This window comes from Peromyscus eremicus, chromosome 3 (assembly GCF_949786415.1).
Source record: "Peromyscus eremicus chromosome 3, PerEre_H2_v1, whole genome shotgun sequence".
Classification (NCBI taxonomy): domain Eukaryota; kingdom Metazoa; phylum Chordata; class Mammalia; order Rodentia; family Cricetidae; genus Peromyscus; species Peromyscus eremicus.
The window spans coordinates 127,722,711-127,742,184 of NC_081418.1; the positions used below are offsets into that span (position 1 = coordinate 127,722,711).

The 19,474-nt window shown below is 43.1% G+C and overlaps 1 protein-coding gene across 1 annotated transcript in view; it reads right to left on the reverse strand.

Annotated features, from left to right (window-relative positions):
• Alox5 (arachidonate 5-lipoxygenase) overlaps positions 1 to 4,290 on the reverse strand; it is a 51,573-nt gene extending 47,283 nt beyond the window's left edge. Inside the window, exon 1 of the mRNA XM_059258447.1 lies at positions 4,028 to 4,290. Within this exon, the coding sequence (XP_059114430.1) occupies positions 4,028 to 4,177 (150 nt within the window). The 5' untranslated portion in view covers positions 4,178 to 4,290. The remainder of the gene's footprint in view (positions 1 to 4,027) is intronic.
• Positions 4,291 to 19,474: the final 15,184 nt, after the last annotated feature.

The window sequence follows — 19,474 nt, forward strand, 5'->3', positions numbered from 1 at the left end:
TTCATACTGAGGAGGAAGGCTAGGACATAGCTCCCACAGACCGAGGTACTACTGCATTGGTCAAAAAGCCTGACAGAGACACAAGAAACATGGAGTTCACTAGCTTAAGTCAGAAGGGACCAGAAAGCTGATTTCCCTTTTTTTTTTTTTAACTCTGTTGTATATTTGGTTTTAAAGTTTCCAAATAGAGTCATGCATCAGTGACAGGGACATGTTTTGGGAAATGTATTGTGAGGCAATTCTATCATAGTATATATTTACACAAACATAGATATATATTATACTATAAACCCAGGCTACATGGTACAGCCTGCTGCTTCTAAGTGATGTATCTGTACAGAATATTAAAACTGTACTGAATATGGTAGGCAATTGTAATACAATAGTATTTATCTGCTTAAACAGTGAGTACACCAGGCAGCAAGGACTTTCAGCCCTGTTACAATGACGCCATCATATATTTGTGACCTGTTGTTGACATAAACATCATTATGCAGTACATGAATATCTCAGCAAAGCATTAGTTGGTCACTTTCTGTTTGAACTTTCTATCAGCATTTTATGAACAATTGTTCATTCATTTGTTATTCCATCTCTACCAGAGGACAACTTTGCATGCTGTTCCTCAGGCACTGCCCACCTTCATTATGTGTAACCCTCTGTAGGTAGCTGGGAGAGAAGATGGATCTCTCCTGAAGTGAAGGCATGACCCAGCTGGGCTGTCCATCTTGGATGGGGTCCGATGAGAGACAAGTGGGAGGAGGAAGAGGCTGTGGAGTAGAGAAGGAGGGAGGTTGGAAGCAGAAGAGAGACTAGGGCACAGGAAATGAGAGACAAAAAGGAGGAGATGCAATGATCAAAAGTTGCAGAGAGAGAGAGAGAGAGAGAGAGAGAGAGAGAGAGAGAGAGAGAGGAGCAATAGTCTAGAAAACATGCAGACAGAGGTGGGGAAATGAGGCTGAACTGTGGGGACTGAGATGGTACCCAAGAGGGCAGTTAGGGGAGGCCGAAGGATAGAGAAGTAAAAAGACATTAGAGTAGAAAAAGAGGAGAGTTAGAGGGAGAGTGGGGGAGGGGCAAAGGAAAGAAGAGGAGGATGAAGGGCAGAATGTAGGAGAGGTGGACAGTGAGGAAAACTAGTATATGAAGGTTAATGCAGAAAGAAATATTTGTTCTCCATTGATATTCATCCTCATAAAGAGGTACTATAGAATTTACTCTCCATAAATATGAGAATATTTGTTACATATATTTGAGAAGATGAATTTACATGTACTGAATCTATTCAAGAACATACTCAACAGCACACTATCCTTAGGTTTTTCAAAATACCATCCAGCAGGTAAAGTAGCCAACTAAGATGTCCTCAGAATCTCCAGATTTGTTAAAGCTGTTCCATGTAGGACCAGCTTATGGGACAAGGTCATTTCATGTTCTATCTGGGCTCTCCTCAACAGACAGCAGGAAACCACTGAATGTCTGACATTCAGGAGAATCTCATCTGCAAAGGACTCAGTTCCTGACCTGAATCTCTATGCAGAACTCTTATGGGACTAATGGGGGATGGGCAGCAGTGCAATTTATTAAAATGAATTAGTACTGTCCATTGTTCAAGTGCACATTAGGAAGGAGGCACTGGAAGTGATCCGCTGACCTTTTATGGTGGCCATTTTCCCTGTTATTCATGGTAACACTGTGGTGTTTTTCTAAGTACAGTGGGATAGCCTTATCGTCTCAGCAAACATTTCCCTTAAGGTTTCTTTTCTACCTTTACACAAAAGGGATATCTGGACTTTAAAGATATACCAGCCACAGAATGAGGAAGTAGCTCTGGGTGCGCAAGAGAAAGTCTGTAGCAACTTTGCATCAACAGGAACTTTCTCAAAAGCTGTTTTCTTTTCTTTTCTTTTCTTTTCTTTTCTTTTCTTTTCTTTTCTTTTCTTTCTTTCTTTCTTTCTTTCTTTCTTTCTCTCTCTCTCTCTCTCTCTCTCTCTCTCTCTCTCTCTCTCTCTTCCTTCCTTCCTTCCTTCCTTTTTTTTTGTTAAGGCTCTTTTTTCATTCAGCTGTAGGACAACGGTTTCCCTTGTTCTGTGGTTCCCTCTCTCCAATGGAAATATGCATGCAAATCTCTCCTGAAATTTGCCTCTGGGGTTCTTGCTGAGGTGTTTAATTGCAATGTCACTTGAATGACTTTTCAGGTTGGGAAACAGAACAGAAAGAGGTACATAATGAACAGAACAGTGCTCTACCCAGTACTTCCTACCCAGTCATCTATGATGGCCACACTGCTATTCCCCTTTCGGGGGAAATGACACATGATGCGTCCTGTGCTACACAGCCTGAGCACACTGACAGCTTATGGAGCAGGCCTCCATTTATAAAGAGGAAGTAACCTGTCCTCTCTCCTTTTCACTAGGTACCAGGAGAACTCCTAAAGTAGTGAAAGTAAGCGAAAGTGCTCTAGAGGTTGCATAGGGTGTCAGCATCCCAAATGGATGACACACTTGGTCTTCTGCAGCAGTTCGGGGCCAACTACCAGACTGTGGAAACCCAGCATGAGATGTCAATCTGAGGCTCCACATCCAGCTTTGCTTGAAGAGAGTTCAAGCCTGGTTAACCGCTTGCAATTCCTGGCTACATACGAGGTCCCAGGATAGAAATCAAGCCTACTTAGAGTTTGGAATCCTGAAAGGGGGCTAACTATTATTTCTTTAGCTCAGGCTGAACAGATCTGAAATGAACTTTGCCCAGGAAGTATACTCAGTGGAAGCATATGAAGTTGTCAACTGTATTTATCACAAACAGTTAATTCTAAGCAATTTCATGTGGGTTGACTCAATGCTAAACTAAATGATAAGAAGGCAGCCTGGTGAAATCTAAACTCCTTTGGTGTATTTTAGGATCTAGAGGTGGTAGAAGGAAAGAGACACTCTCTGGGGACCTGCCGTGTGTTTATCAGAGTCACTTACTATCAAATTTTATGTACTGGGCACTTAGTGGGCCACTGAAAACCATGACCTGTTCGTGCTCAGAGAAAACCATGACCTGTTCGTGCTCAGAGAAAGCCATGAGCTAGAACGTACACACCGTACACACCGGTAGCATCCAAGATGAATGGCCTCCCACAGTGCCTGGGTGGGGCTGCGATGCAAAAACTCTGGCTGCCTTGGCTCCTGGGTTACCAGACTCCAGTGTCTGTACTAGGAGGAAAGAAAGGACATCTTTCTTCTTTTTTTTTCCCCTCCAGGGGTTAATACTCAGGGAGGAAGTGTCTCCTTTGCATGCACCCTGCTGACAGGCTTCCTAAAGGCTGCTCTACCTGGGTTTTCTTCTTTGAAATTCCTCCAGGGCTGGGTGCAGGGAATGTAGGATGCCTTAGGTGTGGGGACAACTCCTAGATTCATTCCCAGCCACCAAATGGGATTGGGCTTCCACATGACTCATGGATAAGATTGGACCTAACCTATTTTCAGCTTGGTAAACTGAGGTACACAGTAGGGATAGAACAGTGATCAAGCCCGAGTGAACTCCGGGCTCTGGATCCCTCCCTGACTTACACTGGACCACTGCCTACACAAAACGGATAGCTGTCTAACAGGGCTTTCTGTGCTTTTCAGTAGAACAGGACTGAGGCACAGGGACCTCAGAACTACTCTCACAAATTCTGTGTCCCGTTTGTTAAACTTTATGCCTTCTCCCACGGAAGAAGCCAGCCCATGCAGACCCCACACTGGCAGTCCATTGTCACTTAAGGGGTCCCGGCCACTAGAAAGCCCAGGGAGCTTCATTACTCAAGCCCCACTTGCCCTGACGTGCACGGACTCTGGCGCTGCGTCAGGGACCCAGATGCGCTCACAGCTGGGGCTGGGGCACTCGGTTTATACAGTCCTCAGACGCCTGCATGCCCTGCCCCGCCCGCCCGCCGCGGGCTCTTCGCTGCCAGCGTCCCTGTCCCACCCCCGCCCCTCGGCCCCCCCCCCCCCCCCCCTCAAGCCCTGCGGTCCCGGTCCCGAGCGCCCGTCCTCACCGCGCCACGCTCGAAGTCATTGTAGAAGGCCTTGTCCAGCAGGTGCTTTTCGCTGCATCCCGCAGACCCAATGAGGCTGAGGTAGATGTAGTCGTCGGTGCCCGCGAACCACTGGCTGCCGGTGGCCACAGTGACCGTGTAGGAGGGCATGACGCCGGGCAGTGAGTGCTGCTGGCGTGGGTGCAGGAGCTTGCGAAGCTCAGCGTGGCAGCACACCAGCCTCCTGACCCTGTCACCCGGGCAGCTCCCTGCCACAGGGTCAGCAGCCGCCCGGCCCTGCATTTGGGTCAGGCCCCGCCCAGGACACCGCCCTGCCCTCTGGCTCAGGCTCCGCCCCTGGCCCTGGCCAGCCCTGAAACCCCACTTTCCACCTTATCCTTCTCTTCTGTAGCGCTTGTGGGGCAGTATAATCTCATCTCTGATAGACTGGGGGCCCTTGTTCCTGTGCCTCATCTCTACCCTGTAGGTGTCCTGACAACCTAGCTTTTATCCCTCATTTATTTATGCTGTCATTAGTTAGTCAATCCCTTATTACTTCCATCTTCATGGCTTCCTGCCTGCCTCAGTGTCCCTCATTGCCAGCGTAAGGGCTGAGGTGTAGCACTACCTACAGCCTATGTCCTCATTCAGTTTTCAGAGAGACAAGGCTGCAGACAGCCCATGCAGTAGTTAACTTAGAGCAGGGGGTCTGAAGCCCATGAGGAGAGGCCACCTGTAGCTGATGCCGGGGTGCATCTGGACCACAGAAACGGAGTGGGCAGGTCTTTACAGATTGGGCAGGTCTTCTCTCTCTGGGCCAGGTACTGGTGGGGACCAAAATGGGAGAAACGGTTAGTGGTACTGGGAAACGGCCCTAGAAAGTAGTAGCCAGGGTAGGAGACTGCTGATCTGCACCCGTGGGACTGACTGGAGCTTGGATGGCATGCTTGCAGAGGGTGGGCTTGCGGTGGGAAAGGAGTTAGTCTTGTCCAGAGATGCCTTAGGGAGTTAGTAGAGGCTGGGAGTCGGGGAGAAGAGTGAATGCCTCTTTGGCGATAGTCAAGCTGTCCCTTTTGGGTCAAGGTAGAAAAGAAACCTTAAAGAAAGTACTTGCTGAAAAGACAAGGAAGGTTATCCCACTGTACTTAGAAAAGTGCAGCGTGTTACCATGGACACCAAGGAAAACAACCATAAAGGCTGGCTGTCAACACTCCTTAACTTACACTTGAAGAATGGGCACGATTGATTCGTTTTTAATAAATCGCATGGCTACTTCTTGGTTGTTCCTTTAAGTTCTGTTCATCCCGCCTTTCAATTGATTGGATGGGGGCCCACCTAGAAAATAAGGCACTGTATAATTAACTGTAATTATAATAAGACAATGTATAATTAATTATATCTCCAACATCCTACCACATCAGCATTTGATAGCATGACTGGGTGCTATCCATTGGTCATACCACAGTCTAAGTGAGCTCTTCTCTGGAGGCGTTTATCTTCCCATTTCCACAAAGCCTTGGCATATTCTCTCCCCTTCTGGATTTCTCCTGTCTTCCTTCTCTACCTCTAGGTCTCCTGCAAAGCCTTCCCAGCTGCTGCTCCTCCCAGAGGTTTGCCTCTCCTCTTTGACTCAGCTCTCCCAGCCTTTATTTACACTTACTCATGGACACACTGCTATTCTGTCCCACCAGGATCTGTTGTCTTCATTTCTCCCACCGTGTTAGGAGGTATTGGGGACTGGCACTGTATTTCACTCATATCCTAGTTTAGCACAATGTGAGGTATAAAGAAGCTGCACATGGATCCTAGAAGAGGGAGTTACTGGGGAGCCTGTAACTTGCTAGGAAAGCAGGCTTGGTGGTTGGTAAAGCTGAAGGTAAGGTAAGAGAAGAAGACCAGCCCTTACTTCCCCTCACTGGTTGCATGATTCCCTGACTCACACAGTGGCGTGTACATGAGAAACCATAGATCCACCACATTCATAATTGCAGCAGGATGAATCTGCCCCATTCAGCAGGACAAAGCAGACCTGGCCTCTGCTGGTCAAGGAAGTGACTAGAAACCTCTCTGTCTGAGATGTTCACTTTCCTCTGCAGGTATGGACCACACCTTATTTTAGCCAGCTTGAACAAATACAGAGACCCACAGTCAGACATTACAAAGAGAGTGGGAGACCTTGCAACACTCCCTTCAGAGCTCAGGGAATCCCCACTGAAGAGGACCAGAAAGATTGTGAATGCCAGAGGGGATGGAGGACACCAAGAAAACATGGCCCTCTAAGTCAACATGAGCAAAGCTCATATGAACTCAAAGAGACTGAAGCGGTGTGTTCAGCCTTCATGGGTCTATATCAGGTCCTCTACGTATAGATTACAGCTTCCAGTTCAGTGCTTTTATGGGATTCCCGATTGTGTGAGCAAGTAGGTTTCTGATTCTTGTGCCTTCTCCTGGGCCTTTTTTCTTCTGTTGGTTTGTCCTGTCCAACTGCAATGTAGTACTTTTTGTTTTATCAATTTTCATGTAAGCCCACAAAAACAAAACAAAACAAAACAAAACACATGGAGGGGGATCTTGAAGTTGAGTGGGTAAGGAGGTAGTGAGAATCTGGAAGGAGTTGGGATGGGGAAATATAATCATAGTACAGTATAATTTTAAATAAAAAATGGTAAAAATTTATAGCTTCTTTCAGTTTCTTTTGGCCTGTTAACATCTACCATGGAGCACAAAATTCTAAACAGTTAAAAAAAGAGAGACTGAAGTATCTCTTGTGTATTGGGAATTTAGAGGAAAATGTACAGTCACTTGTCTCCCTTCCGACAGTATCAGTTAGGATCACACTAGAGGAATAGAACATAGACATGTATGCCACCTTTCATTTTCCCAGACCTCATCTTCCCAAGCCCAGGCCTAGATAGAGGCTCACAGTCTCAGCAGACATCCCTGAAGATGCATATGAACAGCTCATCCCAGTTCCTGGCTCATTTAGTCACCACTTATGCCATCCAAAAAAAGCCAAAGGAGAAAGGATGATTCTGAAACCGTCCTTGTGAATTTGCAAACAGCCTGTTGGAAGGATAATGTTGAAATGCATGTCGTGGTTCCTTCAGCCTGAGGTCAGAGCACCAATCACTTTATGGACCAGTATTCTCCATTTTTCCTCTGCCTCCTGCCTATCAAAATTGTATCAGCCTTTTTTGCAGACTGGTTCCTCCCTCATGTTTGTGCTGTGGGAGGAAGGTGGGATACCCCACACCACTTAACCTTGACCCCTAGTCTTCCAAGACCCAGTAGGTTTACATGAAGACTGAGTACAACCACTCAGTTTTATTTAGGAAGAGAAACTTAATGAACCTTCTCTCCTTCAGAACTTTTAGACCAAGTACAAAGATATCTTCCAACCCTGAAAGCACACACTCAACTGGACTTGTGTGGAGCTTTTGGTTACTGTTTTTTCAGAAGTGAACACCAGGGAGCCTGGATGAAGAGCACAAGAAGAGTACCCCCATCCGAAGCTGAGAGTGGTCCTCCCTCCAAGACCTGCCCTCCATCATCTGAAAGGGTTGGCTATTCTCTTCCTTCATGGTGCATTTGTTATCTTTGAGATACCCATCACTGTCTATCATTTATGATTTTTCTTGTTTTTGGTCTGTTTCCTAATAGAGGCAGAGTGCGGTTTTATTCATATTCACACGCTATCATTTAAGGTTTTCGTAAGTGTTCTGAAGAAAGAAAATATTCCTATGTGAGACAACTGAATACTTGCAGGTAGGTGTGATGCTGTTTGAGTTCTCATGGTCTTCCCATTGCTGAGGGCTGTGCATCAGATTCGGTTAGATACTATTCTCATTCCTATTTGCAAACAGGGAAACTATCATGTTGGATTTCCAATCACTGTAATGAAATGCAAGAGTTAATCAATCCCTGAAGAAAAAGTGTATAATGAAATCCCAGGCCACCATCATTTCACTCCATTGCTTTGGGCCTGTGGTGAGGTGTGCATGGTGGTTACAGTGTGTGGTGAAGCAAAAAACCTCATGGATAAGAAGCAAAAGTGAATATCAGAATACTGGGGTCTCACAACTCCCTTTAAAGGTATGCCACCCCATGACCTAAATGGGGCATATTGGGAGGACTGACTTACACGTGTGATAGGTAGTTTTAGGGAGGTAGTTAATAGTATGATTCCTTGTGACTTCTCCAGACAGCCTTAGTGTGATTTTGCCCTCCTCCCACCTTATTCTGTATACGATTCACTCAACAACTGTGAACCTAGTCAACTACCTGGAGCCAATGAAGTCGTGGATCTTGCAGGAGAACCTACAACCACCACTTTCCTAAATCAGTCCAATCCTTAAATACATTCTAAATGTTGTCCTTATTCCCACAGAAAAGTGTAGTCCTCGTTCCTCATAAAGGAAACTTCTCTTTGCAATAGACAGAGACTGTTATAGAAGAACACAACCCAACAAAATGCAGAGCTGTAGAGGTCAGACCCAACCGACACATCGACAACACAACTCCTGCACCTAGGGCCCAGGGATCATCACAGAAGAGGGGCAAAAAGATTGTAAGACCTGGAGGAACAGGGAGTTTGCTGTGAGACTGTGAGTCCCAGGAATGTCAGGAGCTACACCCATAAAGTCTCACCAACAGGATTTTTCCGAGTAGCCCTAGCTGTCCTGGAACTCATTCTGTAGATCAGGCTAGCCTCAAACTCACAGAGATCTACCTGCCTCTGCCTCTCAAGCTCTGGTATTAAAGTCATGCACCACCACTACCCAGCTAAGCATTTGTTCTTTTAAGTCCTCAAGAAATGTTGAACAAATGAATTTTGCTCTTGCTTAACTCCAGATGTTCTTCAATGCATTTGCATTTGTTCCCTGTCATTCAACCTCATGTAATAAGCTCTGGTGTTTTGCTTCTGGGACAGTGAACTGACAGTAGTATATATCACGTCATTCTATCAACCTTGGACCTTGGTTCATAGGTACTTAATGCTTTCTCTGAGCATGACTTTTTACAAAATATGTTTTAAAATTATTTCTTTGCAAATTTTATACACTCATAGTGTATTTTGATCATATTTACCCCTATTCCTCCCCTTAAGTCCTTCTGTGTATACCCTACCTCCTCCCCATCACAACTTCATGTACTCTTTATTTTATTTTTTTATTTTCTTATAACTTGCTGAGCCCAAATTTGTGCTGCCCATATACACACTAGTTTGGGGCCATCCACTGGAGCATGGTCAGCCTATCAGTGACCACACTACTAAAGAAAACTGACTCTAACCTTGCCTAGCTGACAATAGCTCCTTGGCTAAGGCTGCCTGCTCCATGCTGGAATATTGACTGGCTTGATCTTGTGTGGGTCTTGTGCATTGGCCCTGTTATCTCCAAAAGACACTGTTTCTCCCTAGTCTTCACTGAACTCTGGTTCTCACAACCTTTCTGCCCTTTACTCCATGATGTTCCCTGAGACTTCAGATTTTTATTAGACCAATCAGGTGTCTTAGGCAGTCAAGATGAAACAAATGCAACACACTTTCACATAGTTAACAAATACAGCATGGACAAATGTAACACATCTTTACATTTAAACATAGTTAAACAAATATCCCACAACATGGTGGTTCCTTTAAAAAGCCTTGAAATAGAACTACCACATGCAGCAACTATACCACTTGTAGTAGTTTGAATGTAATTGCCCCCATGAGCTCATAGGGAGTGGCATTATTAGGAGGTGTGGCTTGTTGGAGTAGGTGTGGCCTTGTTGGAGAAAGTGTGTCACTGTGGAGGCAGGCTTTGAGGTCTCATATATACCCAACCATGCCCAGTGTCTTAGTTCACTTCCTGTTGCCTGTGGATCAAGATGTAGGAATCTCAGCTCCTTCTCCAGCACCATGTCTGCTATACACTGCCATGTCCCACCATGGTGATAATGGACTAAACCTCCCAAACTATAAGCCACCCCATTAAATGTTTTCCTTTATAAGAGTTACCATAGTCATGGTGTCTCTTCACAGTAATGGGAACCCTAATTAAGACACCACTCCTGGTCATACACCAAAAAGACTTTATACCTTACCACAGAGATTCTTGCATATCCATGTTTGTTGTTGCTTTTTTGACAATAACTGAGAAGTGGAACCATCTTAGGTCAGGGGCCACTCGAGAGGAACAGCAAGCAGCAAGGAACTCATAGACATGGCTTGGCAGTCAGCATAACCACACTGGATGAGCCTTGGAGAGGCAGAGCCCAAGGACTGTGTCCTGAGGACCTCATGCTGTTATTGAGCATAGCTCTGCTTATTGCCCTCAAGGTCACCATGTCCCTCATGATCTAGGAGTCGTATGAAATCTCTAAGGGAGTTTCTACCCTCACTGGGCAGTGTTACTGGTACTTACAATAATAGTATTTGAGTTTTTCCAAGCATTGTTGCTGGATCAGATTAATAATTCAACCACCACCCTTAGAAAGAATTTAGACATGTAGGTTGTAAGTAAAGTTAGGTTAAGATATTTTTGTTAATGGCTTTGATGTAGAAAATCTTTAGGAACAATGTAAAGGTTAGAAAGGCACACTTTTAATGGTTGGAGGAGGGACTCACTGAGGTCAAAAAACAAGAACAAAGGCAGCCTGGTTATTATTAGCTGACATGCCTTTCTTGCTAGGATAGGTTGGTGGTCGATGACAATGATTAATTCTTTGTACACATTTTTGCCCTCAGCTTCCTGATATGGTTTAATAAAAAACTGAGTAAATATGCGTTCTGAGGATTTAAAGTAGAAATGATTGACTGTTTTTCATATATAAAAGTTTAGATTTGTGATTATGATTTTCATAAGATTGCCTTTTGAGGTAAATAATAAAATGATTGATCTTTTCTTTGTAACAGCAAAATACAACCAGCCAGTAAAAAAACTGGCTGAGAAAAATATCTTGCTTGCTTATACTTTGTTAATCTATAACAAGTGAATGTATGTGGGTTCTTGGGAATAATTTGTTTTTCTCCTGTAATATGTAAAATGTTTAATCATGTAAGGGAAAAGAGAAACATTGTTTTTACTTGTATTCATTTTAGTCATTCACTTAAAAAATAGAATGTAACCACATTGTAATTTCTGTATTGCTTGAAAGATTTTGCTGGGGTATATAAGCTATAAAGGAAAAAATAAAGATATAGAAAGGAAAAGTTAGAAGGAAGACAGAGGAAAAGGTTAGGAGGACAGCAGGAAAGATGTAAGAGGAGAACATCAGGAAGGAGGTAAGGGAAAAAAATAAAGAGATCCTGACATGTTGAAGGCACGCGTGCGTGTGTACATGCGTGCGTGCATGCGTGCATGCGAGCGTGTTTGCCGGCCCAGAGAATTAAGTTTTGCCCTACTGGCCAGTCCCAGAGAATTAAGCTTTGCTTCCTCAGATTAAAAAGTTATTTGTGTGACTAGTTGCCAACTCCATGCCTCCCCTTCAGTTCCCTGAAAGTTGGCCTTACTGCCGCAGAAAACCATTACAGATGAGAGGATAATGAATACCTTGGTACCCCAAACACATAAAGACCCAACAAAGAAAGAGAGTTACAGACAAATTTCCCTCATGAAAACAGATGAAAATACTCAATAAATACTTACAAAACATATCCAAGAACATTTCACAAAGATCAACCACCATGATCAAGTAGGCTTCATCCCAGAGATGCAGCAATGGTTCAATATATGAAAATCAATAAATGTAATCCACCACATAAACAAACTGAAAGAAACACATGATCAGCTCACTAGATGTAGAAAAGGCCTTTGACAAAATCCAACAACCCTTCATGATAAAAGTTCTGGAAAGATCGGGGATATAAGGGATATACCTAAATCTAATAAAGGCAGTTTACAGCAAGTCCATAGCCAACATCATCTTAAATGGAGATAAACTCAAAGCAACTCTACTAAAATCAGGCACAATACAGGGATGTCCACTCACTCCATACTTATTCTCATTGCTAGAGCAATGAGACAACTGAAGGAGATCAAGGGGATACAAATTGGAAGGGAAGAGGTCAAGGTATCTTTATTTGCAGACGATATGATATTAAACACAAATGACTCAAAATCCCATTGGAGAACTCCTACAGCTGATAAACACTTTCAGCAAAGTAGCTGGGACAAAACTAATTCACGAAAAAACAGTAGCCCTTCTAAATACAAATGACAAATGGACTGAGAAAGGAATCAGGGAAACAACACTTTTCACAATAGCCTCAAATAATATAAAATATCTTGGGGTAACTCTAGCTAAGCAGGTGAAAGACTCATGATAAAAACTTTAAGTCATTAAAGAAAAAAACTGAAGAAGATATCAGAAGATGGAAAGATCTCCTATGCTCATGGATCAGTAGGATTAACATAGTAAAAATGACCACACTGCCAAAATCAACCTACAGATTCAATGCAATCCCCATAAAAATTTCAACACAATCCTCACAGGTCTTGAAAGGACAGTTCTCAGATTCATATGGGGAAAAACTGGGATAGCTTTAAAAAATTCTGAACAATAAAGAACTGCTGGAGATCTCACCATTCCCAATTTTAAGTTGCACTACAAATATATAGTAATAAAGACAGCATGGTATTGGCATAGAAACAGTGATGTTGGTTAATAGAATCTATTTGAGGACCCAGTCATAAATCCACACAACTATGGACACTTGATTTTTTTATAAAGAAGCAAGAAATACACACTGGAAAAAAGATGGCATCTTCAACAAATGGTGCTGGTCATCCTGAGTGAGGTACCCAGAAAGATGAAAATGGTATGTATTCACTTATATATAGATGTTAGCCATTAAACATTGATAACCATGATATGATCCATAGACACAGAGAGGATGGTGTAGAGGAAGGGACTAGAGGGAGACACATAGATCTCCCTGGGTGGGGGAAATAGAATAGATTTTATTGGTGGACTAGGGATGGGGTGGGGGCATGGGAACAAGAGGATCAGGCAGGGAGGGGGAAGGTAGATGGAGTTGAGGGAGGGAATGCAGGAAGAGACAAGTAGAATTGAAGGGCATTTAAGGGGTGATATGCAAACCTACAGCAGTAGAAACTTCCTAAAATATGTGAAGGCAATCCTAATGTAATCTCTAAATGAAGGAGATAAAGCCCCAACTGGCATCTGTTGTCACCAAATGAAGCTTCCAGTACCAGGACTGGATTTTATCCAACTGAGTTGCAGGCCAAAGGGGTCTCATGGAAAACTCCAAACAACCCAGGCTGTTGCCAAGACAATGGGTTAAGCTCCACAAACTGACAGCAAGGTCCCATTGCTGAATACAACATCCATATAACTCATTGAACATGGAGAGGGTGAGTTAGTGGCTACATAGAAACTCACCTCCACATTATAGTGTCTTTGATGCAGGAAGGTACTCCCTAGGCTGCCAATACCAACTCAGCCACAAAACCTTTGATCTTGTGGTGGTTTGAAAGAAAATGGTTTCTAAAATGAATGGCACTATTAGGAAGGGTAGTCTTATTGGAGCAAGTGTGTCATTTTGGAGGTGGACTTTGAGGTCTCTTTTGCTCAAGCTTCCTTCAGTGTGACTATCAGTTGACTTCCTGTTGCCTACAAGTTATAGTATTCGCAGCTATTCCTTCAGCACCACATCTACCTGCACACCACCATGTTCCCCATCATGATGATAATGGACTGAACCTCTGAAACTGTAAGCCACCACCTCAATTAAATGTTTTCCTTTGTAAGAGTTGTCATGGTCATCAGTTGTTTAGCTTGAACTGTTTAGGGGCCCCCAGGCAGTGGGATTGGACTATCCCTGGTGCATGAGCCAGCTTTTGGGAGCCCAGTGCCTATGATGGGACACTTTGCACAGCCTTGGTGCAGGGAGGAGGGGCCTGGACCTGCCTCAACTGAATGTATCAGGCTCTGTTGACTCACCTTACCTTGGAGGAGGTGGGAATGTGGGGGTGGGTGGGTTGCAGGGGAAGACTGTGGGGTGGGAGGAGGGAGGACAGGGGAATCCGTGGTTGATATGTAAAATGAATAGAAAATCTCTTAATAATAAAAAAAAAGAGTTGTCATCGTCATGATGTCTCTTCACAGCAATAAAAACCCTAACTAAGACAGAAATTGGTACCAGGAGTGGGATATTGCTGTGATGGGCCTGACCATGCTTTTGTTTAGAGTAATATAAACTTTGGGACTGTGGATTAAAAAAACAATTGAATATTTTAAGTACAGTTTAATGAGTCATAATAGTAGGAGCATGAAAGACAGTGGTTCTAAGAGTTATTTGAACTATGGGGGGCTCACACAAGATGTTTCAGAGGAGAATAATGCTAATATGTGGTCTAGAGACCTATCTTGTGATATTTTGGTAAAGAAAGTGGCTGCCTTTTGCCATTGTCCAAAGAGTCTGCCTGAGGCTAAAATGAAGAATTTTGCATTAAGTCCATTGACAGAGGAAATCTCAAAACAGCCTAGTATAGACTCTGTCATATGTTTTTTATTGGTAACTCTAATGAAGATTTATAGTGAAAAGGAGTAAGCTGAGCAGGGCAAATCACAAAATGAAAATTTTGAGGAGCAAAAGAGTACCGGAAAGTGGAATAGATCTAAATTCTGTGGTCAAGAAGATAAATGGATTAAGAAATGGGATAAAGGGAGTAGTGGCCTCAGGGCAAGATCCCACCCAGGTAAATTTCCAATATGTGAAAAGGTGTGGTGGCACACACCTTTAATCCCAGAACTGGGAAGGCAGAGGCTGGCAATCTCTGAGTTTGAGGCCAGTCTGGTCTACAGAGCAAGTTTCAGGACAGCCAAGCTTAAGTAGTGAAAGACAGAAAGCTGGTGATGATGTAATTGAATGAGGGGACCATATTCCAGCCCTAGAAAGCAGCAGAATTTGGCAGCTTTGGCCACATGGTTCTGGCTTTAGAGTTAAGGGTAGAAGAACGGAGTTATGTAATATAAGAAAGCAGCTGAGGCTAGACATGTGTCAGGGGTGCGGCCTAATAGAGAGGCCATTGTATGAAGCTGTGAAGATGAAGCCTGGATTGCCTTGGAGAACCCAAGATGTTAGAGATGCCAGAGTTGTGAGACACCTGCTGAGAAAGCTGCTAACAGGGAATGGAACCAGTCCAAGAGAAAGAAGTGTGTTGTTGTCAACAAAGCTGAAAGGAGTTGGAGGTGTGGAGAGCCTTTTAACATCAGACATGGAGACGCAGAGTCTGGAGTTTGCCCAACTGGTTTTGGGTCTTGCTTTGGTCCAGTATTTCCTTGCTGTGCTCCCTTCCCTGCATTTGGAATGGTAATGTATATCTTGTGCCAGTACATGTTGGAAGTATGTGATATGCTTTTTTTATTTTTATAGGTGATTACAGTTAAGAGATTGCCATGTGCCTCAGAAGAGACTTTGGATTTGGACTTTGAAATAATTTTGAGACTGTAATAGACTATGGGAGCTTTTGAAGTTGGACTGAATGCATTTTTGCCTTATGACATGGGTATAAGCTTTTGGGGGGACAAGGAGTAGAAGGTGGTGGTTTGAAAGTAAATGGCCCCCAAAGGGAGTGGCACTATTTGGAGGTGTGGTCTTGATGGAGGAAGTGTGTCATTATGGTGGTGGGAATGTTTTCCTTTATAAGAGTTGTCATGGTCATGGTGTCTCTTCACAGCAATAAACATTCTAACAAAGCTGGATCTACAATCTACCCTGCCTGAAAATTATGCCAGGGCAAGGGTGGCACAAGGCTATTGGGAGTAACCAACCAATGTCCGATTTGACTTAAGGCTTACTCCATTAGATGGAACCCATACCCAATGCTGCTTGGGAGAGCAACAGTTAATAAATGGGACCTCCTGAAAATGAGAATTCTGTAAGGCAAAGGACACAGTAAAAGAGACAAAATGACAGCCTACAGAACGGGAAAAAAAAAACTTCACCAATCCCATATCTGACAGAGGGTTGATCTCCAAAACATATAAAGAACTTAAGAAACTAGACAGCAAAATACCAAATAATCCAATTAAAAAAATGGGCTACAGATCTAAACACAGAATTCTCAACAGAAGAATCCCAAATGGCCAAAAGACATTTAAGAAATTGCTCAGCATCCTTAGTCATAAGGGAAATGCAAATCAAAATGATCTTGAGATACCATCTTACACCTGTAAGAATGGCTAAAATAAAAAACACTGGTCATAACTTATGTTGGAGAGGATGTAGAACAAGGGGGAACAGTCCTCCACTGTTGGTAGGAGTGCAAACTTGTACAGCCACTTTGGAAATCAGTATGACGGTTTCTCAGAAAATTGGAAATCAATCTACCTTAAGACTCAATGATACCACTCTTGGGCATATACCCAAAAGAGGCTCAATCATACCACAAGGACACTTGTTCAACTATGTTCATAGCAGCATTGTTTACAATAGCCAGAACCTGGAAGCAACCTAGATGCCCTTCATCTGAAGAATGGGTAAAGAAAATATGGTACATATACACAATGGAGTATTATTCAGCTATAAAAACAAACAAACAAAAAACAAAAAAAATGACATCATGAAATTTGTAGACAAATGGATGGAACAAGGAAATATCATCCTGAGTGAGGTAACCTAGACTCAGAAATACAAATATGATATGTACTCATTCAAGTGGATACTAGATGTAAAGCAAAGGATAATCAGACTACAACCTACAGCTCCAGAGAAGCTAGGAAACAAGGAGGACCCAAGAGGTACATACAGATCACCTTGGGACAGGGAAACAGAGGAGATCTCCATAAGCAAACTGAGGATGGAGAGGTTTTGAGGGGAGGGGATGGGGGATTAGAACATGAAGGAATGGGATTGTCGAGCTAGGGGAGGGACAAAATGGGAGAGCAACGAAAGAGATACCTTGATAGAGGGAGATATTATGGGGTAAGGGAGAACCTGGTGCTAGGGAAGTTCCCAGAAATCCACAGGATGACCCCAGACTAGACTACTATCAATAGTGGTGAGGGTGCCTGAACTGGCCTACTGTGGTAAGCAGATTGGAAAATACCCTAATTGTCATCATAGAGCCTTCAGCCAGTATCTGATGGAAGCAGATGCAGAGATCCACAAGCATCAGGCCAAGCACCAGGAGTCCAGTCAAAGAGAGGGAAGAAGGATTATATGAGCAAGGGGGGTCAAGATCATGATGGTGAAATCTACAGAGACAACTGAACCAAACTCATAGGAATTCACGAACATTAGACTGACAGCTGTGAAATCTGCTTGAGACCAGACTAGACCCTCTGCATATGGGACAGAGATGTGTAGCTGGATCTGTTTGAGGGGCCCCTGGTAGTAGGATCAGGATCTATCCCCAGTGCATGCGCTGGCTTTCTGGATTCCATTACCTATGGTCGGACACCTTGCTCACCCCTGATAAAGCAGGGAGGGGCTTGGTCCTGCCTCAATTGAATATACCAGGCTTAGCTGTGCCCCCATGGGATAACTTACCCTTATGGTGGAAGGGATGACGGGTGGATCAGGAAGGGGAGTGTGTGTGTGGGGAGCGGGAGGAGGAATGAGAGGGGGAATCTGTGGTTGGTATTAAAATGAATAATTTTTTTAAAGTACATTGAATAGAGGTACCATGCATTGTGGATAATGTCAATTCCACAAGCCATGAGCTATTAATCAAAATCTCAGCATCCAGTATGGAACATCTCTCTAGGAGTTGTTGGCCAGCAAAGACATGCTAATACCGATACAAAGTATGGTCATTGTCATTGATTATGGCCATTGTCATTGCTTGTCCACCAGAATTCAGTAGTAAGACCCTATTGCTGGAGACAGCACACACTTTGGTTGAAGAATATAGAGAAACTGTGTGGGAAATGGGTTGAAAGCTATCTATCCGCTGGCTAGCTTGCATAATGCCAGAAGTTTCTATGCAGGCATCTGGGGGAGAAGAGGCTTTGAAGAATATCTTCCTAGCTTTAGATATTGTGACATATACATATATATGTGTGTGTATTATAATTATAAATAATTATAATTATAAATAATCTTTGAAATAAAGCCAACTTGTTCACAATGAACAATCTTTTTGATGTATGCTTGTTGAGTTTACAAGTACTTTACTGATGATTTTTGCGCCTCTGTTTGTCAGAGATATCATCCTGTAGTTTTCTTTCTGTTGTTGTTGTGTTTACTCAGCTTTGGTATTCATGTAATATTGGCTTTGTAGAAGGAATTTGGGAGTGTTCCTTCTGTGTCTATGTCCTTTAATAATAGAGGAAGGATTGGCTATATATAGGTCTTTGAAAGTCTAATAAAATTCATCTCTGAATTCATCTGGATCTGGCTTTTTCTAGTCACTTTTTATTGTTGTTTCAATCTCCTTATTTGTTGTGGGTCTTTTTAGGGTGTTTATCTTCTTGGTTTAGGTTTTGTGGTCTGGATGAATTTAAAAATCCATTCATTAAAAGAAAGATTTTCCAATTTCATAGACTACAGATTTTAATAACATCCCTTCAGTATTCTTAGTTTCTTTGGTGTCTGTTGTAATGCTTTCTTGTTCATTTCTGATTCCATTAATTTGGTCCATCTTGTTCTTTCTATTTGTTAGTTAGGCCAAGGGTCTGTTTGTTTATCTTTTCAAAGAATTATCACTTAGACACATTGATTATTTGCAAAAAGCCACTATGCCCAATAAACACAAAAGAGTGCTTTAACAAGCTAAAGTTATTAAAGTCTCAAAGTGAAATAATTACCTAAATTGTTCCAGTATAATAAAAACTCAGGAGTCAGAAATTGAAATAAGGCACTGATAAATCCAAGGAAAGCTGAGAGTCAATTGACTGACCATCTCTCCATGAATTTCCTGATCCACCAGCCCTGGAAATCTCTCCTCTCTTCATGTCTTCTCTAGCTGAACTCTTAAATCCTCCAAGAAATCTATGATTAATATTGGTCAGCCAATTGCTGGCTCGAACTGTTTGGGGGCACCCAGGCAGGGGGATCGGGATCTGTCCCTGGTGCATAGGCAGGCTTCTGGGAATCCGGTGCCTGTTGTGTGACACCTTGCACAACCTTGGTGCAGTGGGAAGGGGCTTGGACCTGCCTAGGCTTAGTGAGCTGGGCTCTGCTGACTCCCCCATGGGAGACCTCAATTTGGGGGATGTGGGGTTGTGGGGTGGCTTGGGAAAGAGGACTGGGGGATGGGAGGAGGGAGGGGGGTCTGTGGATAGCATGAGGAGTGAGTAGAAAATTTCTTAATAAAGAAAAATAAAATAAAAAAAACATAGAACTGAAATATTCCTTAATGTGTGAAATGTCTGCTAGAAATCATACAATAATGTAAAACTGTGATGAAAATTAACAAACCTCTTTGAAATATAAAATCACTTAAAAAGATAAAAAAAAAAAAGAAGCATGCTTGGGTTTAGAGAAGGAGAGTCATACTCCAACTACAAAGCCAG